Genomic DNA, 26,085 nt, shown 5'->3' with positions numbered 1-26,085 from the left:
ATGAAACACCCCTCAGATCTCTCTTGAACTCACTCACCCTCTCTTATCTCAAATGCAATGTTCTCTAGAATCTGACATTTTTATCCTGTGAATGCCTCTTCTATCTATGCTTCTCATAATTTTATAAACTTATCAGTTTTCCATGCTTCAAAGAGAACAACCCAAGTTCATCCAACCTCAAAGCTCAAACCCTCTAATCCAGTCAGCATCTCGGTAAATATTTTCTGCACTTTTTCCAAAGCCTCCTCATCCTTTCTAGAATGGAGCGACCAGGATGCACAAAAGTCCAGCCTAACCAAAGCCTTACAAGCTGTGACAAGACTTCCTTACTCTTGTGCTCAGTCTTATACATTTAAGGCAAGCATGTCAAATGTCTTCTTTAATCACTATCTACTTGTGTGGCACTTTTAAGGAGCTATGGATTTGGATCCCAGATTCTTTAGTACATTACTGCTGTTAATAGTCCAGCCATTATAGTCTTCCCAAAGTGCAACACCCCACAGTTATAGAGTCTTCCCCACAATTGCTCAGATTAAATTCTTAAATAATTTTAATTTTCCTAACTTAATTTTTAAAAAGTAGGTCTTTTAGAAATTCCTTGACATCTACAAAATATTGTTGAACTGTTATGACTTGCTATAACAATATTGTAAAGATTATGAGGCTCAAGGCATTGTGTATTAAAGGTCAGTCCTTACACTTTGTATCTTAAAAGGCTTCTCCTTCCAGAGTGTTTAAACTGGAATAAGTAGGTCATGGGGAAGGGAGAAGGAAAATCAGGGTATCCGTGGCATGGAGGATATATGGGATTAGGTCCTTGATGGTTGGGGATAAAGGATGGGGAAAGTAATTAGCTGCTGAGAGCAAGAGTAAAGCTTTGATCAGAAATGAGTTGTGAGGATCAGGCTAGCTATCGAAGGATAAGGGCTGGGAAGGAACAGCCCAGTAATTGGGGGTAGATGATCAGAGGCTGGGGTGCTGGTATGGTTGGGAGGGTAAAGTTTGCCATTTGGTTTGGAGTGGTGATGGGCAGGGCAGGACTGAGTGGATTGGATGTTGGCAAATGACAAGTTGGGGACATAACAGGAAGTGAGGAGATTATTAGGTCACAATGTGGTGTGACCCATGGAAAAGCTATCGTACAGGATACATTTGGATGTTAGTGTTACTGAATGAATGCCTAATGCAAGACCACGGTCTGGGACATGATCAAGTTAGTCCCCATTACCAAACAATGAAGCAGGTCTCATTTGTGCTGTGAAGTCCTGCTTGTGTATCAGTAGATTGAAAACTGTCCAGTCACCTCCATGATTTAATGTTTTGCTTACATGAGAAGAAGGGAGGAATATCAGTGTCTTTGTATACCTCAAAGTGAATATCTAATTTTCTTTAATCATTTCATATTTATTTTATTTGTACTGCCCGGTGCAAATAAATGTTCCACTATTCAGTGGAATTTCTAATCTGGACCTTTCTCAATCCTGGCAACATCTACTTTATTGTTCTCATTTGCCATATCAAACATTTGCTTAAAAAAAACTAATAGTCAAGTTAAAACATACTCCTGTTCAAAACTATGATTCATCTGTGATTATGAGAGGCATCCTGAAATTATGGATATATTACATATAATTATTATTTTTTGATTATGAAATAAAACCAAATGCACATTTCTCAGAAATAACTTATCTGTTTTCAACAGCAAAATCTACCAACATCTCAAACATGATATCATTCCTTTAGTTTTTTTTGCAAGATGGTCAGAGCAAATTATAGGTCATACATTTTTATTGCATGTAACATATTCATTCTGAACACTATAAAGGACTGCTTTTATTAAGAGAATGGAACACAGTGTTCAATAGCTCCCTTATCTTATTAATTTTGAATTTTATTGGTTTTCATGACTTGAAGCAGTAAAAACAAATGAGATTTGGTTAATCATACATTGGGAGAGTACTTCTAGCCAAAAGAAAATCACTGATTATGTAAAATGAGCAATATGAACTGGAATATCAGCGATTTTCAGTGAAAATTGCTTTGTTATATGAACATTTCTCCATAGTTTCCTTGTAGATTTACAGAAGAAGAATCCAATTCTAATGAAAGCATCGCATTCTTAATGAGGCAGATCTATGGTTTATGCACTTGACATTCATACCTTTGGCACTGTCTCAATTACACTTTAACATTTGGTGACCTTAAATTTGTAGAATATTTTAGCTGTATTTCTCAATGTTAAGAAGTGGTTTTCTAAAAAATTTCTCTCAGGAATAAATGCAAATTTATAAATGAATATTTACCTTCAAATTGGATATGACATATAAATAAAAGCTATAAAACTAAACATTTCTATTCTTCAAAAAGAATTATGTGATAATTTTATGTTTCTCCATTATGTTATAATCTGTTTGGTTGTATTTTCCTGCAATGGTTAAATCAAGATCTAGACAAGATGCAGAGTTGGGCAGAAAAGTGGCAAATGGAGTTCAATCCAGATAAGTGTGAAGTGATGCATTTTGGAAGGTCAAACTTGAAGGCGAAGTATATGATTAATGGTAGTGTGGAAGAACAGACAGACCTTGGAGTTAAAATCCATAGAACTTTCAAGGTTGCCATGCAGGTTGATAGGGTTCTTGAGAAGACTTATAGCATGGTGGAAAGATAAGAACTGACTTAATAGAGGTCTATAAGATTATGAGAGGTATAGATAGGGTGGACAGCCAACCACATTTTCCTGGAATGACAGGAGAAAACACCACTAGATATCTGTATAAGGTGAGAAAAGGAAAGTTTAGGGGAAATGTCATGGGCAATTTTTTTTTTTTTTTTTTTTTTTTTACACACAGAAAGAAGTGGGTGTCTAGAATGCATTCCCAAGGTGGTGGATGAGGCTGGTACAATAGAGACATTTAAAAGACTGGTAGATAGATGCAAAAAAAATAGAGGGTATGGGTATGAGGTAGGAAAGTTTAGATTGTTGATGGTTTATATAGGTCAGCAGAACAGTGTGGGCTGAAGGGCCTGTACTGTGCAGCAGTGTTCTATGTGAATGATTAAATTGTTATCAAATAACATTTAGGTTGTGTTTTTAATTTATTCAAATTGATCCTAACTCTGTTAAGAAACCCCAATGTTATCATTTGAGAAACACTTGAGAAATTTCATTGAATCCTGCACCAGGCTTGACTTGGAGAAGGATCTGAGTCCTCTTTGATTTCAATGGCATTGTAAAGTTGGGGATAGAAAGCAAAGATTGAACAAGTTTCATTTTTAAAATGCATTTGCAATAATGTTTTAATAAATTATTAGCCAATTTCACTTCTAATTCAGCATTTTAAAATATTAAATATTTGAATTTAGAAACTATTAAATAATCCTCATGCCTTTGCAGTCTGAAAATCTGCATGTAGTGTTTCACTCTGTCAAAACTTTCAGGGGTACTTGGGGTGGATGTGATTTCTTCAGTATCCCACTTTAACCTGCACTTGGAGTGTCAGATGGCTTGAGCCAGTGAATTGCCTCCTACGTGCAGATAGGGTATATATTGGTCTTGAAACACTGCAGGCAGTGTTCTTGATGATGGGCACAAGCTTAAACAAAACTTTTCTTCTTAAGAATATTGACTTTTAGAACCATTCCAGCATTAGAAGTCATGTTAGTTGAAATGTTGTGTTATATCATTAATAACATTTCAATCAAATAGTTTTAAATACTTACAAATTCATTGTCAGACCATTGCTCACCATCTTGGCCTTCAGCTCCTTCTAATTAGAGGAATAAGAAAAAGGTAGTGTTTAACTGACCATAATTAACGTTGATATAACTTACTTAGAAATTAAAAAAAAACATAGGGGTAAAGTGAAGAGCTGGGAATTGGATTCTTGAGATTCTTACACAAGTTTTTTTTAAATGTTGCATTGAGGAATGGAAAACTCTAGCCAAGAAGATTTTAGAGACATTGTTTAATATGGCCCGTGCAGAGTACAAGTGAGTAAAATATCACTGGACTGATTATCAGTGGTGTTTTCTAGAAGATCAAAGGGGGCTTGAATGAGGTAAAATTTCCATACATGCTCTCCAGGCCACAGGAGTAGGAGGGCACAAAATTGGGCATGGGAGCTGCTGTAAACAAGCACTGTTCCAACATCAGGACTCAAAGATTTTGGCCAATTGTGCTGGATTTTCTGGCACGATACACCTGTTTTAACATCAACCTGTGCAACTTTAAGGTCAAAGTTATGCCAGAGTTATGAATTTTTGTGATCTTTGCCAGTAGTCTGAAAATCAAACTGCTGGAAAAAAAAGCACTGTATTTACTGTCATCAGGAATTTTCATGAATTGCTGGTCTTTGAAAAAGCTCCAAATATAAAACTGGTTGTTTTGGCACAAGGAACTTCAACTGATACATTTTCAATTATTTTTAAAATTTTCAAACTGTATCCCAATTTGTAAAGAAAATTGTTTTGCCAGTTTTTGAACTTAATCTGTCGCAAAAGAAATAACCAAATATCTGTATGAAAGCAACTTATGTTATATTTCATATTGTATATAAGATTGTTTTAAAGGAGAGAAAATGTGGCAGGAACCTTTGATCCTGTTTTTATGTTTAAAGAAAATTAAAAGTAACTTTTGTTTAAGTAACCTACATTTTGGTGAATTTCTATCGCTGCTGAGTTTTGGGGTCCTCTGGGCTCACAACACTTTGTTTAAAATGCTTATATTTTGTGATAAACTCACATTTGGCTGTAGTCATCTATTTTTACTGCCCTTAAATATATCAAGGAGCAAAATATGTGGGGTTTTAGGGGTCCTGTATTTTTTATTCCAATGCTCATCTGGAGCATTAGCCAATAGGATTTTGCGCCAATTTCATTAGGCTTAGATGGTGACACGTCTATTTTATCTATCTATCTATCTATCTATCTATCTATCTATCTATAGATATATATATATATCTATATATAGATATATATACATGTTAATTCATTCTTGTCAAAACAACTGTTCTTTTATTCCTGATGTGTGACTTTAATAATGAAATAACGTTGGAAAGAACAAGATTACTCTTAAGATACATGCATAAAGGTTTATTTAATTTAGTAATATTCCAGATTAAAATCTTGCACTAACTTATGTTTTTGAGGGAAAGCCTATTTAGAAAATGCAAGTTTAAGTTGCAGTTGCACAGTGAACTTGCAAGTGGTATAGGGAGGCCATTCCAAAGGAGGATTTGGTCATAGGTTACCATATGTTTGCATTTGTTGTCTTTGCAATTCCGTGGTTTGAAGTGAAGAAGTTAAGTTAGTTGAATTTTGCTCACAATAAACTCAGCAAAACATTAAATCCATTGTAAATCTACAGTAATTCTTTCCAAAATGAAGGCAAGAAATTTGTTGGTTATATCGTGCATGTTGCATCCTGCCAAGCATCACTTGCAATTAAAATCACTTACATTTTAAAGCATTTCACTCAAAAGTAAATAGGGCTCGATATGTTCAATCAGAGTGAAATTTTTGAAAAATCACACATCTTATTCTTATCATTTCCTTGAGCGGGAACTGTGATAAATATTCCTACTGGTGTTCTTGTTATGACCAAGGTCTTCACTCCTGAAGGCGTCTGGAATTAACAGGATTAAACTAAAGTAGCTAACCATCTTCAATTTTCAACTTTTATTTTGTTTGCTTCCTCATTCCAAGATCAAATAAGAAACACAGCATTTCTAAATCAAGATTTTTTAAAAAATGTTGAACTTTACCGGTGTAATCCCTTTGAGGAACATTAGGTGGTGCTTGTTTTGTGATTCTGCAACAATTAAGAGAAAAATGAATGCAAGAGTTATTAAGACAAAATGACAACAATGGTAGGGAATGTTACATTTCTAATTGTTAGTGGTTTCAGTATGACATGCACAAGGTCTTTTTCACACAGAAGAGCAACTCCACGTTAGTCCATGCGTTCTAGAAGCATGACAGTATCTGATTCACTGTCAGAAGTCATGTGAGTGATGTTAGCTCTTTGAGAAGCACCTGATGAGTAAACAAAATGAGCATTACGCACAAATTTTTTAGCCTGCCCTTCATGAGAATATAAAGAAGGTTCTAATGCTAGCTAGAGAACAGTTGGGGCAGAGAGCATTAGTCTTTTATTCTCCCAAATGGATTGCTGGTTCACTTTTCGCGTCATTACTTTCCACTACAGGGGAAGATTCAGCCACTGTATGATCATTCGTTCTTGCTTCACAGTATCAGCTGATTTAGACAGGTAATATAAGTGGGGAAAGGAATGCTGCAATATTAGTGCCCTCCATTGGAACCTAAAGGTGCTCATCTATTTCAGCTAGCTACAAAAGAGAACTTAGTCAATTTATTATTGAAATCTTTTCCATTTTGGAAATTGGTCCAAATAGGCAGGTCATGCTCCAAAGAATTACATCAAGGTTTGCTTCACATCATAGGATTCATATTTTCAAACACTAATGTGATTTTGGCAGGCAGCACTAGGCAGTGCCCTTGTAAATCAGAGCAGATGTTTGAAAACAATCAAAACAAATGAGGTCACTGATAAAATGTAGGAAAAAGAACCTGCTGTGAAATAAATCTTGAATTGAACTATTTCATTAGTGCTGATTAAGGATAATTATTGGCAGAAAAATGGGAGAAGATCCCTGCTTTTGTTAGAGGTTGCTTTGTATCTACTTGAGAGCTCCAATTGAACTTTGGGTTAATGTGGCACCACTCTGATGGTGTCCCCGTTTACTTTACCACTCTGAATAAAATGCCACCTGAAATAAAGTACTCAGGTCTCCAAGTGGGAGTTGAACAAGATTCTAGTCAAAAGTAAGAGCCAGGACTAATGTAAATTTGTAATATACAAAAAAATTACAAGTAAAAACTTGATTTAATTTACTATCAGTACTAATGATGCAAATGAATCTTCTCATGCCTCCTGTAAGAATTTCCTCTAATAATCCAAAGAGCTGATTGCTGTAAACCCTTTAAGCACAACCCTTTAGCATTGACCAAGAAGGAACTACCAGGAATGCTGCGTGTCCAAAAACAACAAGGTATCTTTCCTAACCAAAGTGTTCTTGTCCTCAGAACAAAATGAAATAGGTTGAATAAACCTATTTAACAGAAGTCACAAAGCATTGACTTGGAATAGAAATGTCTACAGTAAAGCATTTAATGAAATGTTTGCTCATAACAGATGATGAAAGTAGACAGTTGTCAAATTTTGAAGTTGCTTCATTCACTCTGAATATGACTGAAAGGTTAGCTTCTCTTGAGTAAGCGATTTTGATTGTACAAAGGAATTATCACTCAATTTGCAATATGTATTTAGAAAATGAGCCTATAAAATTGTGAATGACCTAATTAAATCCATCTGATCAAATTTTCTTGGAAAGTAAGAGAGGTTTTTTTCAACACCAAATGAGTGTCTATTTTTCTTAACTCCCAAGGATATATCCAAATTTACCATATTTCCTTGAATAACAATTCAATATGGACTGTTCAGATATAAATCAAAGTCCTACATATTTGGGACAAGCTTTGCTTACTTATAGTATTTTCTCTTTTAAAAGGTATAGCTTAGTAATGTCCCTTCATTATACAATAACCCTTCCACCAAATCTCCATTCTTACATTGAAAGGACAATCAAGAAGCCAGCGTTCTTTATGTTAGCTGTTTTAGTTGTGGTAACAATAGGTTCAACAGACAATTAAAGACTGCATACCAATCAATATATGGAATGATAGGTTTTCATTTTATTCCTGGAAGAGAAACTATATTCCAGTAAAGCCCCTCCACCTCAATGTAAATTTAACAAAAAATCACTTCCTCATCTTGTAACAATGCACCTGCAGACTACTAATGAGGAAGTAACAACTATAAACATCCTTGCACCAACCTTGTACTATAAAACAACAGGAACTAATGTTAAGGAACAAAAACAAATAGTTATTTGTAAAATATGCAGTTAACCTAACAGAGAAATTTAACTCCAAAGTTACTTTTCAATTTAAAGTATAGTTTTGAGCCTCTAATCATTAAGCAAAATAGTATTTTAATAAGAATAAAATTAAAATGATATTCAAGGAAATATAATATATTCAGATGTAGGGCCAGAAATGAAGTATTTTGTTTTGACTCCAAATTTACACGTCATTATTTCAAGTGCATGGGTTAGAGAAATTGTGGGGCCTCCTTACCAGTAATGATTCCATTGCTACAATATACATTAGTACCAATAAAGTTAAAGGCAGACAAGCAAACTAAATATCAGATTTTAGATAGAGTGCTTAACATGGTCTTGGTTACTTCTGCACACAAAACTGGCTTTCTGCATTCATTCATACCGATCCCAAGTATTTCTCCCGGTTTTACGCATCATGGCGACTTGCTCAGTTTGGAACCTATTAGTGGGAGGAAAGGCTCAAAGCTTTAGCAAATGTGGATTTATTAGCATGTCTGGATAACACGATTTTTACAGAAATACACTTTTTAAGTAGCAATCAAGAAAAAAGCTCTGTCTAATTTAAGGGCAGATTAGCTGACCATTAAGTAAACACGAGTCATCATTATTTTGATCCACTTAAACTTGCAACAGATAAAGAAAAGAAGCAGTAAATAAGCATTAAAAAAATCAATGTACAACTTTTAAATTAGTTATATTGTAACACATTATGATGAAAGGTTATGTGAAATACATAATGAAGTTATTAGATTAAGACCTAAAACGACAAAGATATTATTTCAATTTTTCAAGTAACATCCATAATCTGGATTCCAGAAACCACACAAACAAATTCAGCTGGAGGAAAAATTATGTTCAATGGATCAATAATGACTGATTTAGTTTTATCAGTTCTCTTTTTGTAGTGATGGTTATTGTTCAAAGCTCTCCTTGATAACCACTCACATGCAATACACAATTGTGCTGGAGAATCTCAGCAGGTCACCCAACATCACCCAATGTTCACGTCTGAGACTTTCATAACCCATGAGTTTCTCCAGCACATTTGTGCACTTATCCCCAGCAGCTACATACTTGGAAGAAGGGCTCAGAGCCAAAACTTTGGTTATTTACCTCCTATCGGCACTGCGTGACCTGCTCAGTTCTGCCAGCATATTTTATGTTTGCAGACTTCTGTGTTTCACCTCATTTGTAGATTTTCCTGTCTAACTTTAGAGCCATTCACATCACACAGTGAAGCCATATTGGTAAAAGGGAATGATCACTTTGACAGTACAGTATTACTGGCTTCCAAACAGTCAACAGGAATTGGAAAAGCAAATATGCAAGGAATCCTACTTGAAGACATTAACTTCCCAAATATTAATGGGGGCACCCTTAATATTTGACCCCTTGGATGGGGTCTTAGGGAACGAGATAGGGAAAGTTTCTGAAGTAGAAGTGGTGGAGCTCTTTCGTTCCAATGACCATAGTTCCATTAGTTTTAAAATAGTTGTGGAGAAAAATGGGACTGGTCCAAAAATAAATTCCCAATTTGGGGCAAGTCTGTTTTCAGAGCAATTAGGCAGCAGGATTGGGAGAGGATGTTTCCAAGTAAGGGGACAGAGGGCAAGTGGGATGTTCTTAAAGGTAAGATTGTTCCTGTTAGGCAGAAGGCAATGCTGGTCAATTAACAGTATTCTGGCTGACAAGGAATATCAAGATTCTGATCAGTAATAAGGAAGTATATGTCAGGTTTAAGCAGTTTAGATCAAATTAATCTCTTGATGAATACAGATAGTGTAGGGGTATGTTTAAGAGGGAAATCAGGGAGGACATGAATGGAGATGACAGGCAGGATAAAGGAGAATTCTAAGAGATTCTACGGGAATATTAAGAGTAAAAGGTTGTCCTGAAAGAGAATTGGTCCCATTGAAGATCAACAGGGCTATCTTTGTGTGGAGCACAGGAGATGGGTGGGATTTTGAATGACTACTTTTCATTAGCCTTTACTGTGAAGGAGATCCTTGAAGCCAAGAAATTGAAGGAAGCAGCTAACAGAGCATATTAAAGTGGACAATTCCTCACTCCTTGTGTAAAGCTAGGGGAAAAAAAATCCAGAGCCCTTGCTGGGATATTTGCATCTCCTTTGACCTCAAGTGAAGTGCCAGAAGACCCGAGAGTGGCTAGTGTTGTGTCATACTTAAAAAAAGTAACAAGGTCAAAACAGGGGACTACCAGCCAGTGACCAAGCAGAGTGATGGGGCAGGACTGTGATGTTTTTGGATGTTAGCAAGCCTTTCATAAAGTCTTGCACGTCAGGATAGTTTGGAAGGTTCAATCACGTGGGATCCAAGGGTGAGGGGTGGCCCTTTGGATTAAACACTGGCTTTTGGAAAGGAGTCAAAGGTAGTAGTGTTTTTCTGATCGTACGTCAGTGTCCAATGGTGTGCCGCAGGGGTCAGTACTGAGTTCACTGCGGATTGTAATAATTGTGATGGCAATGGAGTTAACTGGATTAGTACATTTTCAGATGACACCAAAATTGGTGGTGTAGAGGACAGTGAGGAAGGATGTGTAAGTTTACAACCAGATCTGAATCTATTGGCTGTCAATAAGTGTCAGAAAGAATTTAATTCTGATAAGTGTGATATGTTGAAATACAGAGAGACCTAAGAGTACAAGTGAATAGTTCTTTGAAAGAGGCAGACTAAAGAGTTGTTGTTGGAATGCTCACCCTTATGTAAACAATGATTGGACATATTAACATGATTAGAATGAACATTTAACCTAAATTTTTGCATATGTTTCAATCTTTACCAATTTTTATTCCTAAAACTTATTTTAATTCATTGGATCTAATTATTTCTTTGTATATATGGCAAGGTAAATAATCCCGTATAAATAGGCCTATCTTCAAAGGACCAAGAGGAATGGGGACTTATCTCTTCCAAATTTTAGATATTACTATTGAGCAGTCAATATATGAAATTTATTATTACTATTACAATTTGATACCTCAGATGATCATCCTTCTTGGGTAGAAATGGAACAGAGTTTTTCGAAAAAATATTAGCTATGTTGGCAGTTTTAGGTTCTACTTTACCCTTTTCCTTTTCGAAACTGGCAGATAACTCGATAACGAGGCACAAGGTGAGAATTTGGGCACAATTTAGGAAATTCTTCGGCTATCTCAATGTTTCTCTTGCTAGCCCTATTATAGAGAATCATCTTTTTCAACCATCCACCTTAGATTCAGATTTCAAAGAATGGGTTAAATTGGGTATAAAATGTTTTAGGGATCTGTATATTCGAGGTAATTTTGCTTCATTTATACATCTAACAGTTAAATTCAACCTTCCTAACAGACATTTTTTTCAGGTACCTACCCTACAAATTAGGCATTTTCCTCAGTCTAAACTTTCTCATTTTCCTTGGATTCCCAAAACCAATATCCTTGAGTTACTTTTTGATTTAAAATGTTCTCATGGTGGATTGATAGCAATTAATTATGATAACTTGAAGAATCTAAGATTATGTTTGGGAGGGGAATTAAGAATCAATGGGAGCGAATTTGAATATATCAATACCAGACGAAGAGTGGGATACCATACTTGATCTGATAAATAATTCTTCATTCTGTGCACGACATTGTTTAATACACTTTAAAGTGGTACATAGAACATGCATGTTGAAAGTTAAACTATCTTGTTTTTATTCTGATGTTGATCCACTATGCGATAAATGTAAAATCTTTGAGGCCTCTCTATGTTTTGAGAATGTCCAAAACTAAAAGAATTTGGGGAACAATTTTTCCCAAAGTTTATCAGAGATTGGAACCGTGCCCTTTTATTGATTTGTTTGGCTATTCTTTAGAGGAAAATATTTCCTTGAATTTAATTCAAAAAAGAATTGTAGCTTTTACTTCATTGATAGCCAGGTGAGTCATTTTGATGAAATGGAAAAACAGCTCAGCACCAACTCATATGCAATGGGTACAAAATGTTATGTCTTGTTCGAGTTTGGAGAAAATTAGATATAATTTTAAAGGGATGAAGATTGAGTTTGACAAGATATGGAACCCATTTATGGACTACTATCATAATTTGAATACATAGGTGGGGATGCTCTGGCGGTTTCCTGTCCGAAGTCTGGGAGCTGAGACTCAATTCTTTACATATTATTCACTGGTAACTGTGATTATTGGGAGGGGCGGAGGGGTAGGATTAGAATGGGGGGTCCTTCATTTTTTCCATTTTAAGTAGGAGATTAGTTCAATTAGACAACCAACAATGAAAATGCCGTAATATTAAAATATGAGGTGAAGTTTTTAATAAGGGAATTTCCATATTATTCGAGCACTGTGGACAAGACAATGTATAAATCACTTATGATTCACATTCTGTATTGCATTATATAAAAGTTATGTAACCAATATGTAACAATATATAGCATATATTTCTCTCTACCAAACCAATTAAAATACTTTAAAAAGAAAAGAAAAAGGCATCTCAAGTGGATAAGGGGGTGAAAAAGATGACTGGCAAAATGGCCTTCATTGGGCGGGGCATAGAGTAAAAAAGCTGGAATCTCATGCTTGAGCTATACAATGCATTGATGAGACCACACTTTTGAGTACTGTTTGCAGTTTTGGTCTATAGGAAATTGAAAGGGGTGCAGAGGAGATTCACCAGGAATGTGCTGGGAATGGAGGGGTTAATTATGGGGGAGATTGGACAGGGGTGATCTTACAGAGGCTTACAAAATCATGAGGGGCATGGATAAAATGAATGCTCACAATCTTTTTCCCAGGGTAGGTGATTCTTGTATCAGAGGGTATATGTTTAAAGTGTGTAAAGGTTAAAATGACTTGCAAGCATATTCTGCATGCAGCCAGTAGATAATGTTTGCACATTCTTTGAGTGTCTCCTAGTAACAGCCAGCTTCAAGGTTATGGATAATTTTTGAGATAACTTTTTTTACTGAGGTTTTCCTTTGTTTTGCTAAGATGGATACGCTTGAATTAGTCCAAAAACTTTTATTGACCGTTTTAATCATCGTATCAATCATTGTTTAAAGTATCATTTCAAGCATTGTTTTATTATTTTATCATTGTTTTAGTACCATATAACAAAGTTGTAATAATGTAATTACTAATATAAGGTTTAATAAACCATGGAAAACTCAAATCAACTTTAGTATGGACTATTTGTTTGAATGAGTCATAAACAACGACATTCAAGTCTCTCCAGGCAATTATAAAGGAAGATAGTCGCAATATGGTGAGAGAAGAAAGATTTAGGAGGGATCTGAGGTGCATTTTTTTCTCTCTGAGGATAGTATGTGGAATGAGCTCCCAGAGGAAACTGTAGAAATGGGCACAATAACAACATTCAAAATACGTTTGGATGGATTTATGGATAGGAGGGGTTTTGAGGGATCTGGACCAAATGCAGGCAAATGGGATTTGTTCCAGATTGCCATCTTGGGTGGCCTGGACTAAAGGCCTCCTCTCTGCTGTATGACTCTCTGACCTGAAAATGTACATCCTACCAGATATAGATTTAATCTTCTAATTTCTAAGAAGCATTTGTAAGTACCAATTCCATCACATTGTTTGGTTCGGTGCGGACTAGAAGGGCCTAATGGCCTGTTTCCGTGCTGTAATTGTTATGTTATGTTATATGTTATGTTATTTGCAAAGTGATCTATTCCAAGAATAAACACTATCAGATGGTTGGTGTATTAATACAGAGAGTGATCTAGTAGGAGTTAACAATGAAGTTGAACACAGAAATCGCCCCTCAGAACTGATATTAGAAAGAAGAAACTTTTTTATTAAATGCTATCTTTCCAGGAATGAAGGCTTGTGGATGTGGGGACAGATGAGCTTGATACCCCATAAATGACCTACATGTAAACACCCACCATCAAAGCCCATACTACTAACTATTGTTGAGCAAGGTGCCTTGGCACAAACAGACGGAAGGCCAGGTGTCAGTTCTGATAGGTATGTCTTCGTCCACTTTGTACATTGGAGGGATGGAGGTCGGTACTTCCCCAGTTATAGCAGTAAAATTCCCACTGAGTCAAGCTGGAATATTTAGCTATAATATTAATGAAGTAGAAACAATTTCAACACATTTATCGAGGTCATTGCTGAAAGGTCTGCCAAGGGGTACAAAACCTGGGGAAATTAGACGTGGAGGGACAGTGCAATGATTAGTGCTGCTCTTTCAAAGCTCCAGTGATCAAGGTTTAATTCTCAGCTCTGGTGCTCTCTGCATGAAGTCTGCATGTACTCTCTGTGACTGTATGGGTTTTCCTGCATGCTCTGATTTCCTCCCACACCCCAGAGACACGAGAGTTTGATAAGTGAATTGGCAACTGTAAGTTTCCCCTTGTGTGTAGGTGAATGATGGAATCGGAGGGGAGATGTGGACAATGAGGAGAATAAAATGCTATTACTGTCTGATTTGTGTAGTTGGTGCAGACTTGATGGGATGAAGGGACTCTTTCTGTTTTGTCTGACTCCATGACTCTATTGGCTGCTCAGACTGGAGTCTCCATGAAGAAAATGTAAATCTTTCCTGCCATCTGTAAACATCTGGATATATTATTATCTATTACTTTAGAGGTATCAGTGAGGATTAGCAAGGCTTGTTACAGAGGCAATAACCATTTCCCCGCTGCAATCTCCTCAAAATGACAGCAGCTAGGGCATTTGTTCTCCTGTAAGTGATACACTCATTCGGAGGCTTTAGCTACATGCTGTTCGCATTGGGGGAGGTTGAGGGAAGGGTGAAGCAACCACAAAGGTGGTCCACAAGTACACCTGTGTTCATATCTAATACATTCCCAAACCAGGCCACACTCCAGAGGATGAGAGGAAAATAAACTCCTTATTTTTACTCAAAACAGGGATCTTCAACTGGCTATAACCACAAAAAAAGTAATAAAACTCATCATAACTATCATACCACACATCATCAACAATACTGAGGACATACCAGCTGTTGAAAGGGAATATATTTAAAACGGTTTTCATTAAAAGCTAAAGAGTGCAAAATATATGAATGCAATACTGCATAAACACATGTTACAGGTTTTTATTTTATAACATTGATAATACAAAAATTATACATTCTAAATGGTAAAACATGATATGAAGATGAAGAATTTGCCTATATTGCAGTTAAAAAGCACTTAACAGAGGAATAATTAGACAAAATAATGAGATTTAAAATGATAGGGCAGCTATTTTATGGTACTCTATAGAAGAGAAAGAGGAATAGAGCAAAGAGGTAAGTAAGATTCATAGCACAGGCGGTTAGGTAGGTGGGATGAAGAAAGTCAGATTAGTATGAGATACTAGGGAGAGGACACCACGTTACAGTACACCTAGTCCTCAATTTAAGATGGGAGTATGTTCTGGCACTCCCATCGTATGTCAAAATAAAAATCACGTGGGAAAAGGGGAGTTGGATCACTGTGGGGACTGATTGTGAGGTGTTGGGAGAGAATGGGGCAGTGTAGTGGGATCAGTGTGGGGGTTGTTAGCGGGCTGTCGAGAGAGAGTGCGGCAGTGCAATGGGATCAGTGTGGGGACTGATAGCAGGCTGTCGCGAGAGAGTGGGGCAGTGCAGTCGGATCAGTGTGGGGACAGATAGCGGGATGTCAGGAGAGAGTGGGGCAGTGCAGTGGGATCAGTGTGGGGACTGATACAGGGCTGTGGGGAGACAGTGAAGATCATAGCCTAGTCTCACCAAAATTCGAAGTATAGTACAGATTCTACTATCGTAATTTCGAAAAATCGTAAAATGGGGATTATTCGTATATCAAGAGAATTATCAACTAACTGCAAATATTCAACACCATTTTATTTGATACATCTACTTAATCAGAAAAGTGAAGGATTAATTTATTTGCAAGTTAAAAGTGACATGCTTCTTGTGAGATTAAGCACACAGAGTAATCAATAATGCGGAGGAGGCCTTTACAGAGGAAAGAATAAAATAAAAGGCTGTTCTTCAGGGTTTCTTTTGGGAAAATGTGGCATCAGAAATAGCAATTAATTCATGATCTTCATAAAGATCAAAAGATAGGGTTATGAAGCAATTACTTAGAACAAAACACTTACTTTTTAAACTTGCTGATAATTCCACCGTCATTCTTTTTAATGTCATTAACTATTTTTTGTATTTGCCTGTGAAAAAAAAATGGCAAAAAATTGTTAGCCTAAAACAGCACCCTGCAGTCGTGGAAAGAGGCAGTAAAGAAGATGACGACTTAATCTCAACTCAGCGCTGTAGCATTAATGCAGAGGCACTTAGATGAAAAGAAACAGTACTCTCTGAAGCATTGGGGATGATGATTCTGGTCAGCACAATAAAACCTGGGTGTCAACATCTCTGAGGATCTGTCCTGGAGTCTCCATGTTGATGGCTGTACTTTGTAAGGAGTTTGAGGAGATTCGTTATTTTACCGATGACTCTCGGAAACTCATACAGGTGTACAGTGGAGAGATTTCTCGCTGATGGCATCACTGTTTGGTATGGAAAAGCCAATGCTCGGACAAGGAAAAAACTCCGGACAGTTGTTAACTTGGCCTGCAATATCACGGGCACCAGACTTCACTCCATCAAGGACATCTACAAGAGGTAGTGTCTCAAGAAAGCAGCCTCTATCCTCAAAGACCACCCAGGCCATGCCATTTTCACTCTGCTATCATTGGGGAAAAGGTACAGGAGCCTGAAGACGAGTACTCAGTGGCACAAGGACAGTTTCTTCCCTGCTGACATCAGAGTCCTGAATGAACAATGACCCACAGACAATATTACTTTGTCTTTTTTTTTAATTTGGTCGGGTAGTTTATATGAATGTTTGCCCTGTGATTCTGCCGCAAAACAATACATTTCATGACGATCGTGGCAATAAATTCTGATTCTGATTAATTGGAGATTTTGAATGATCAGATTTGGTCTTAGGAGAGAATGCGATTAGGATTAAAAGGGTGGCATAAAGTTATCCATGATTCCTGCTGGTCACAAATTATTAGCTGGCATCTTTGAGTCACAGAGAATTAGATTCTTACAGCACAGAAACAGGCTTTGGGCTAACTCGTACATGCTAACCAAGCTATTCCCGTTTGCCTGCATTCGGCCAACATCCCTCTAAATCTTTCATGGCAACATAACTACCCAAATGTCTTTTTTAACATGACAAGTGTTCCTACTCCTACCACTTCCTTTGGATCCTGATCCATATACCCATCACACTTTGCGTGGTGCCCCTCAGCACCCCTTTCACCTTCAATCTAAGTCAGTGGGTCTCAACCTTTTTCTTTCCACTCACATTCCACCTTAAGTATTCCCTATGTCATAGGTGCTCTGTGATTAATAAGGGATTGCTTAAGGTGGTATGTGGGTGGGAAGAAAAAGGGTGAAAACCATTGTTTTAATCGTACCTAAATGACTCTTTACGTGGACGGTTTCATAACTCCAAAGGAAATGGGCCAATGACAATTTTTCTCAAGCAAATTATTTCAGTATCAGTTGGGTCAAGAGCAGTGATTCTCAACCTTCGCTTCCCACTCAAAAACCACCTTAAATGATCCCTTACTAATCACAGAGCACCAATGGCATAGGGATTACTTAAAGAGGTATGTGAATGGAAAGAAAAGAGGTTGAAAATCACTTCAATAGAGTTTTCCAAACTTCAGGGAACTTTGAAATATTGTGACCAACACATTCACCATCTCTGCAGCCACAATTTTTAAGATGTTAAAACACTAGGCATCAAATCCTTCTTGCTTTAGATTCCACTATCCAGGGAAAAGGAGCAGGACTATTTATCTTATTAAAGGGCACATTCCAGATTTTATTCAAGCTTATTTGTGTACATTTTGGTTTGACCATGTAGAAATTACAACACATTGTAACAAATCGCTGACCCTCATTTCAGGGTACCATAATATTTGGGACGTTTGGCTTCACAGGTGTTTGTGATTACTCAGCTATGTTTAATTGCTTCATTGGTGCAGATATAAGATAGCAAGGCTTGCTTCTAAACTTTTGAAAACCTTTAGAGTCTGTCGTTGCCATTTTTCAACATGAGGACTAGAGTTGTGCCAATGACAGTCAAAGAAGCCATTATGAGGTTGAAAAACAAGGATAAAATAGTAAGAGGGACCCCCCCCCCCACAAAACTTAGGGTGACCAACATCAACTGTTTGGAACATCATTAAAAAGAAAGCGCTTACTGGTGAGCTCAGCAAATGCAAAGGAACTGGTCGGCCAAGGAAGACTTTACTGCCTGATGACAAGAATTCTCATCAAAATGAAGAAACATCCCCAAATGCCTGACTGACAGATCAGAAACACTCCTTCAGGAGGCAGGTGTGGATGTGTCAATTACTACGGTCTGCAGAAGACTTCGTGAATAGAAATACAGAACCTACACAGCAAGATGCAAACACAGAAACAGGATGGCCAGATTCAGTTCGCCAGGAAGTATTTAAAGGAGACTGGAGAATTCTGGAACAAGGTCTTGTGGACAGATGACACCAAGATTAACCTGTATCAGAGTGATGGCAAGAGCAGTGTGTGGAGGCATAAAGGAACTGTCCAAGATCCAAAGCATAGCACTCATCTGTGAAGCATGGTGGTGCGGGTGTTAAGGCCTTGGCAGATCGGTCTGCCACATTACTGGCATACTTAACTTCATTAATGGTATCACTGCTGACGGCAGTAGCAAAACAATTCTGATGTGTATAGAAACATCTGTTCAAGTTTGACCAAATGCCTCCAAGCTCACTGGACTGCGCTTCATCCCACAGCATGGCAATGATCCCAAACATATTGCTAAAGCAACAAAGGAGATTTCCAATTTGGAACATTCTTGAATGGCCAAGTCAGTCACCCGATCGAAATCCAATTGAGCCTGCCTTCCATTTGGTGAAGAAAAAACTTAAGGGGACAGGGACAAACCCCCAAAACAAGCAGGTGTAGAGACCCGGCAGAGCTTCACCAGAGGAGATACTCAGCACATGGTGATGTCTAGGAATCACAGACTTCAAGCTGTCAATGCATGCAGGGGATATGCAACAAAGTTCTAAACGTGATTATCTTAATATACATATCATTGCTATGTCTCAAATGTTATGGTGCCCTGAAATGAGGGGATTATGTATAAAAAGGGCTATAATTTCTACATGGTCAAACCAAAATGTACACAAATAAGCTTGAATAAAATCTGGAATGTGCACTTGAATCACATGTGAATTGCTTGATTACAAATATAAAACTGTTGGAGCAAATAAAGGAAAAAAGAGTCTTTGACCCTCTTATATCCTTTGTCACTTTATATTCTTGCTCCTGCACTCAATGCCACAGTCAGTGAAGATCAATGGAAAGAAATACTGTAGTTACAGTTGTGTTTTGCAGAATTCTCATTCATAACTATTTATTCTCCTGCCCCCTACGTATATATTGACCAACAGGTTTGGAGTTGACATCAACGCTTTCACCCACGAGTAAATCTGTCAATGTTTCTGCAGAAAATATGCAATTTTGTCAATGCATTTGAAAATGTCAGTGTCAAATGTAAGTTAAATTGCTTAGATGACAGGTGCAATTCTGATTTAATCAGTCAGTCAGGTTTTACTTCCTCCAATTTAGTTGTGCGGAATTTAGGGACGGACTGCGTTCTATTGGAGTACATCGTAGTGTAACATAGACAACAATCGACAAATAGGCAAAGCTTCACTTCTCCATCTTGTCCCTGACAATTCTTGAATTAAGTTGGCACTAAGCTTGCCGGTAATATTCTGGAGGTCAATTCTCATTTTGTTTTGGTGCCTTCTGGATAATAGTCTTATCAATTGAACAGACAAAGTTTTCTCCAGTTTTGGTACTGCACAGATAGATTGTGGTCTGTCTTGTGGTCGAAGTGGCTCAAGGGAACACGAGTCTGATGGCTGAGGGGTAGCAACTATTCCTAAACCTGAAGGTTCGAGTCCTGTGGCACCTGTACCCTTTTCCTGATGGCAGCAGCGAAAAAAGACCATGTCCTGGGTGGTGTGAATGCTTGGTCATTGCTGCTGTTCTCCGATGGGAGTGTCCTCTCTAGGTGTTCTTGATGGCAGGGAGAGTTTTGCCTGTGTTGTACTGGGCTGTGACCACTACCTTTTGCATGGCTTTCTGCTTGGAGGTATTGGTGCCCCCCATTCCAGGCAGGTCAGCGAACTTTCCACTACGCATCTACAGAAGTTTGCTCAGGTTTCTGATGACATTCTGAACCCCTGCAAACTCCTGAGGAAGTAGATGTGCTGACGTGCTTTCTTCACAATAGCATTAGTATGATGGGTTCAGGAATGGTCCTGCAAGATAGAAATTCTCAGTATTTAAATTTGCTCATCTTCGCCACCTCTAACCTCCTCAACGTCACTGGATTGTATCATCTTCCTGCTCTTGGTGACATTGAGTGTGAGACTTTAATCGAGGTGTCTGCAGAGTTTAGTGTTTCATTCTTGAATGAGAGATTGTTGTTACTACATCATTCAGCCAAGGTTTCAACCTCCTTACTGTGTACTGACTTATCCCCCTATTTCATACAGCTCACTTATCATAGTGTAATGCCGAGCCACACAGTCATAGGTGTAAAGCAAGTAGAGGAGGGGGCTAAGTAGGCCACCCTGTAGTGCTCCAGTGCTGATGGATGTCACGGAGAAGATATTCATGTGAATCTATACTGATTAGGATCTGGAGGGGAGGAAATCACAAGATATAGACCCATTCGCCCATTGAGTCTGCTCCGGCAATCTAATCGAGAGCTGATCCATCTACCCACTCAGCCATAACCCTCTATGCCTTGACTAACCAAATACCTGTCAATCTCTGCCTTAAATACACCAAACAACCTCACTTTCACAATGTTCCACAGTCTCACGACCCTCTGACTCAAGAAGTTAATCCACAGCTGTTTGTAATGTAGATAAAAGCTCTCACACAACTGGAGGGAGAACAAACGCTTTTATTAACTTTCAATAACGGATAGGATTCACAAGCTGGCTTCAGGCGGGAAACCAGGTTATATATGGGTAAATGAGGGTGGAGCCGGGACCAGTCATCAATACAGCACTCACCCAGTGAATCCCAGTTCTTTCCATTGTTTTAAACCGACACACTTTTATCCTAAAATTATGGCATCTTGTCCTAAAATCGCTGACCATAGGAAACATCCTTGCCACATCTTCTCTGTCCAGGGCTTTCAGCATTCAAAATAACTCTGTGAGATCCTCCCTTATCCTTCTGCACTCCAACGAATATAGTCCAAGAGCCAACAATCGTTCTTCATATACTAACCCTTTCATTCCTGGTAATATTCTAGTAAACCTTCTCTGAACACTTCTCCATTGCCAGCTCATCATTTCTCAAATACAGCATCCAAAGTTGCACCCAGTACTGCCAAGTGAGGTCTCACCAGTGCTTTACTGAGTCTCACTCAACATCACATCCCTGCCTCTTGTATGCTTTCCTCTTGAAACGAATGGCAACATTGCATTTGCCTTCTTCACCACTGATTCAACCTTGAAGTTAACCTTTAGAGACTCCCAAGTCTCTTAGCACCTCAGAATTTTGACTATCTCCCCATCTAAATTTCCCCACATCTTCTACCAAAGTGCATGGCCGCACATTTTCAAAAATTCTATTTCATCTGCCTCTTCTTTGCCCATTCTTTTAATCTATCCACATCCCTCTGCAGCCTTTTTGTATTCTCAGCTCCACCTCCCCAGTCTTGGTATCATCTGCAAATTTAGACACAAAGCCATCTATTCTATAATTCAAATCATCTATATAAAATGCAATGAGAAGCAGTCCCAATACCGACCCCTGCAGAACACCACTGGTAACCGCTAGCCAACCAGAATAGGATCCATTTGTTCCCACTCTCTATCTCCTGCCAACTCTCTACTACCCATGCTAGTATCCTTCCTGTAATTCCACAGTCTCTCATTTTGCTTAGCAGCCTTATGTGTGGCACATTGTTGAAGGCCTTTTGAAAGTCCAAATACACAACATCCACTGCATCTCCCCGACTATCCGATTTGAGTTCTCTTAAAAAAAAATAGTAATAGGTTTATCAGGCATGATTTACCTTTCAGGAAACCATGCTGATGAGCCTACCTTTTCATGTACCTCCAAGTGTTCCATAATGTCATCCTTGACAATCCACTCCAACAGCTTCCCAACCCTCAACCTCAGACTAATAGATCTAAAATTTCATTTCTGCTGTCTCACTCCCGTCTTAACCAGCAGATTGACCTTCGCAATCCTCCAGTTCATCAGAACCATGCCAGAATCCATTGATTCCTGGAAGATTATTACCAATGCCTCCACAATCTCTGCAGCTACCTCCTTCAGAACACAAGAGTACATTTCATCCAGTCTGGGAGACTTATCTACCCTTGGACCATTTAGTTTCCCAAGTACCTCTCTCTTGTGATCTTGACTGTCCTCGCTTCTCTTCCAAGAGCCATAAGAATCCGGTATGCTACTAATGTCTTCCACAGTGAAGATTGATCTAAGGTTGTATGTGATGTCACGTATGTACTCTGACAATAAATCTGAATTATCATTTAGTTACTTTTCCATCACCTTGTTTCCTATTGCAATTTCTCCAGCATCATTTTCTATCAGTCTTGTGTCTACTTTGGTCACTTTTCTAATCTTTATATTTAAAAAAAAAAAGCTTTTGGATATTACCTGCTAACCTCCTTTCATACTTCATCTTTTCCTTTCTAATCACCTTCTTAATTGTCTTCTCCAAGTTTTTTAAATGTTTCTTAGTCCTCGTCCCACTTATTTCTGCTTCCTTGTCTGCCCTCTCTTTTGCTTTTACTTGGGCTTTAACTTCCCTCATCAGCCACAATTGTCTCATTTTTCCATTCACCATTTTCTTATTTTTTGGTTTGTAACTGTCCTGCACTTTCCTCATTTCATGTAGAAACTCCAGCCATTGCTGATCTGCTGTCATCCCCATTAGTGTGTTTTTCCAATCGACTTTGTCCAGTTCCTCTCTCATTTCCTTTACTGAAATTTCGACACATCGGACAATAGCCTCTCCTTTTCAAATTTCAAAGTGAACTCAATCATATTGTGATCACTTCCTCTGAGCGTTCCTTTACCTTAAGCTCCTTAATCACCTTTAGTTCATTACCTAGCACCCAATCCAGAATAGCCGATCCCCTGATGCGCTCATTAACAAGCTGCTCCAAAAAGCCATCCCATAGGCATTCCACAAACTCTCTCTCCTGAGATCCCGTACTGTCCTGATTTTCCCAAATTACTTTTATGTTAAAAACTCCCATAATTATCATAACACCATCTTTTTGACATGCCTTATCTATTTCCAGTTGTATTTTGTAATCCACATTCTGGCTGTTGTTTGGGGCCTGTATATATCTGCCACTCGTGTCCTTTTACCTTTACCATTTAACTTAACTCAACCCATAAGGACTCTACCTCTTCCGATCTTATGTCCCTTCTTTCCAATGATTTAATATTGTTGCTTACCAGCAGGGCCACGCTGCCCCCTCTCCCTTCCTGCCTATCCTTGGACATTCAGCTCCCATCTTTTAGCCACAACTCAGTAATGGCCACAACATCAAACTCTCCAGCAGTAGCTGAAATCCAGGGTTCAATCCGTTGGGTACTGAGGCTCACATCTTGGAGTAAAGCCATTGATATGGCATCTGCTGTAGACCTCGTGCAAATTGGAATAGATCCATGTTGCTGCTCAGCCAGGAGCTGATATGCTTCAACACCAGCCTCTTAAAACACTTCATCACTTGGATGTGAGTTCCACTGGTTGGTAGTTGTTTAGGGAGGCTACCACTGGTATGATTGAAGCCTGTTTGAAACAGGTGGGTACTACACCCTGCTGGAGTGAGATTTTGAAGACATCTGCAAATACACTAACAAGTTAGTCAGTGCATGTTTTCATTAGATGGCCGGATACTCCATCCGGACCAGATGCCATTTTTGGATTCACTTTCTTGAAGACACACCACACGCCACCTGCGGATACTGACAGTAGTGGATCATCGGCAGATGTGAGGGTTCTTCCTTGTTCTGATGGTCACATTGGTCATAGAAGGCACTGAGCTGATCTGGGATTGAAGATTTGCCATGGCCTACTGCACTGGATATGGTTTTGTAGCAGGTTATGTCATTGAGGCCCTGCCTCAACTGTTGGATATCTTTTGTTGTTTATGTTCTTGTCCGGAATCTCTACTTTCCATAGGTCATACCCAAGCCTTGTGGTAGAAATTTTGATCTCCAGACTCATGATGCCTGTGATCTGGCTCTCAGCTGGTTCCAGATTTCATTGTTCATCCAAGACTTCTATTTGGGGAAAACCCTGAAAAATTTGTTAATGATACCCTTAACCACAGCTGGTTTAATGAATTAAACGGCTCTGGTGTAATCATTCAGATCCTATCATTATTCTTCAGCTTCCTGCAACCACCTTCTCGTTGTCCTGATCTCTGGAACCACTCTTTTTTTTGGCTCTGTCTGGATGCAGGTAGAATGAGCACCACCAAGTGATCTGGCTGGCCAAAATGTGGTCTTGGGAAAGAACAATAGACTCTCCTTATCTTAGTGTAGTGATCAAGTGTGCAGGGACCTCTGGTACAGCAGGCTGCATGCTGGTGATAATTGGGCAGGATTTTATTGAGATAGGTCTGATTAAAGGCACCGACTATTAAGCATTTCTCCTGAAAATGTTTGGAAATGCTTCAGCCTTTAGTATTTGTATTGCTGCCTCGTGGATTTGGTTTTCTATTAGATTTCCTTTCACTGATATTTTGGCTCAGTGGCTCAGAATGGCTAGAGTAAATCCTATGACTGCTTTGAAGATGTTCTTTTGCCATAATAAATTTCCATCTGATTGTTATCTCACAAAACTCATGCAAGCCTATTATACAGACATGTTTAATGTACCCAGTCATACATGAATCTTTGATTCCAGACTGTAGTGGTTAACTTTTACATGCTCTGTGAAGTAGCCTAACGAGCTTCACCATTGTATCAAAACCACTGTGTTACAGTAAAGAAAGAAATCCTTGTACCAGCTAGCTACTCAACAGCGCAGCTCAATATTCCCTTCTCCCCAACAGTTCGGGATGGGTAATCAATTTTGACCTCAACAGGCATAAAAATCACAACTGTGCTTAAAGAGAATGAATGATGATAAGCAGAGAACAATGGAGTACTTGGGTACTTGAGTTGAGACAAGATGTAAAGACAAATTTGATTTTCAGTTGCAAATTGGTTTAGGAGCATGGAGATGCATTCTAGTCTCCTGCCAGCACTCATCACTCAAATGGAACTGCCAAATTTTTATTTGTGAAAGTTTGGTTGCTTTGTCTGAAATCATAAGGAATATCTTGAGGATAGAAATAGTACATTGATATGGATTTTTATACATTCAAATACTCTGTCATATTTAAGTAGATGGCATCCTCTGAGGCTTCAATTCTGGTGTTAGCATGAATATTCCTGTACAATTTTTTTTTGCAGATCTGAAGGCCTCCTGAAAATCTGGCAATCCATACCAAACAAAAAAAAAGTAAGACTTTTGGATTTGGTTGATTTGCCAATGTAACTCAGAAATTCACTTCCTTTCATTTCACATATGAAAACCATTTGGTTTATATCCCAAAAATAATGAAATCAATCTCTTTTAATGTGTAGCTCCATGAATGCTATGCTAGAAATTGCAGAACATCGTGAATGCAGCTCATGCCATCATGCAAACCAACCTTCTTCATCTATGTTTCCCGTTGCCTCAGAAAAGCAGCTAACATGACCCATCCCACCCCAGTCCACTGTCTTCTCTCCTCTCCCCACCTCCCCCTTCAGTAGAAGATACAAGAATTTGAAAAGGTGCAGCATCAGATTCACGTACAGGTTCTTTTGCGTTGTTATCAGGCTACCAAATAGACCTATCTTTAGGAAAATGATGATGTCCTTGCATAATTTTAACTGAACTTTTTTTTCCCCTGTTGCACTTTGTACTTTTGCTTAATTTTGCACTACCCATTGTATTCAATGGGAGA

At 38.3% G+C, this 26,085-nt stretch overlaps 1 protein-coding gene across 8 annotated transcripts in view; it reads right to left on the bottom strand.

The window, feature by feature from the left end:
- blnk (B cell linker) overlaps window positions 1–26,085 on the bottom strand; it is a 149,776-nt gene that overhangs the window by 45,187 nt on the left and 78,504 nt on the right. For 3 of the 8 annotated variants that reach the window (XM_069900487.1, XM_069900489.1, XM_069900491.1), the window contains 4 exons: window positions 16,102–16,167; window positions 8,365–8,421; window positions 5,763–5,809; window positions 3,721–3,767 (listed from right to left, as the gene is read on the bottom strand). In XM_069900487.1, coding sequence (XP_069756588.1) covers window positions 3,721–3,767; window positions 5,763–5,809; window positions 8,365–8,421; window positions 16,102–16,167 — 217 coding nt within the window. Of the gene's footprint in view, window positions 1–3,720; window positions 3,768–5,762; window positions 5,810–8,312; window positions 8,422–16,101; window positions 16,168–26,085 lie in introns of those variants that run through there. The other 5 variants (XM_069900488.1, XM_069900490.1, XM_069900493.1 and 2 more) reach the window with 3 other exon arrangements.

Source organism: Narcine bancroftii, chromosome 10, assembly GCF_036971445.1.
Source record: "Narcine bancroftii isolate sNarBan1 chromosome 10, sNarBan1.hap1, whole genome shotgun sequence".
Classification (NCBI taxonomy): domain Eukaryota; kingdom Metazoa; phylum Chordata; class Chondrichthyes; order Torpediniformes; family Narcinidae; genus Narcine; species Narcine bancroftii.
This window is presented reverse-complemented; position numbering and strand designations above follow the sequence as displayed.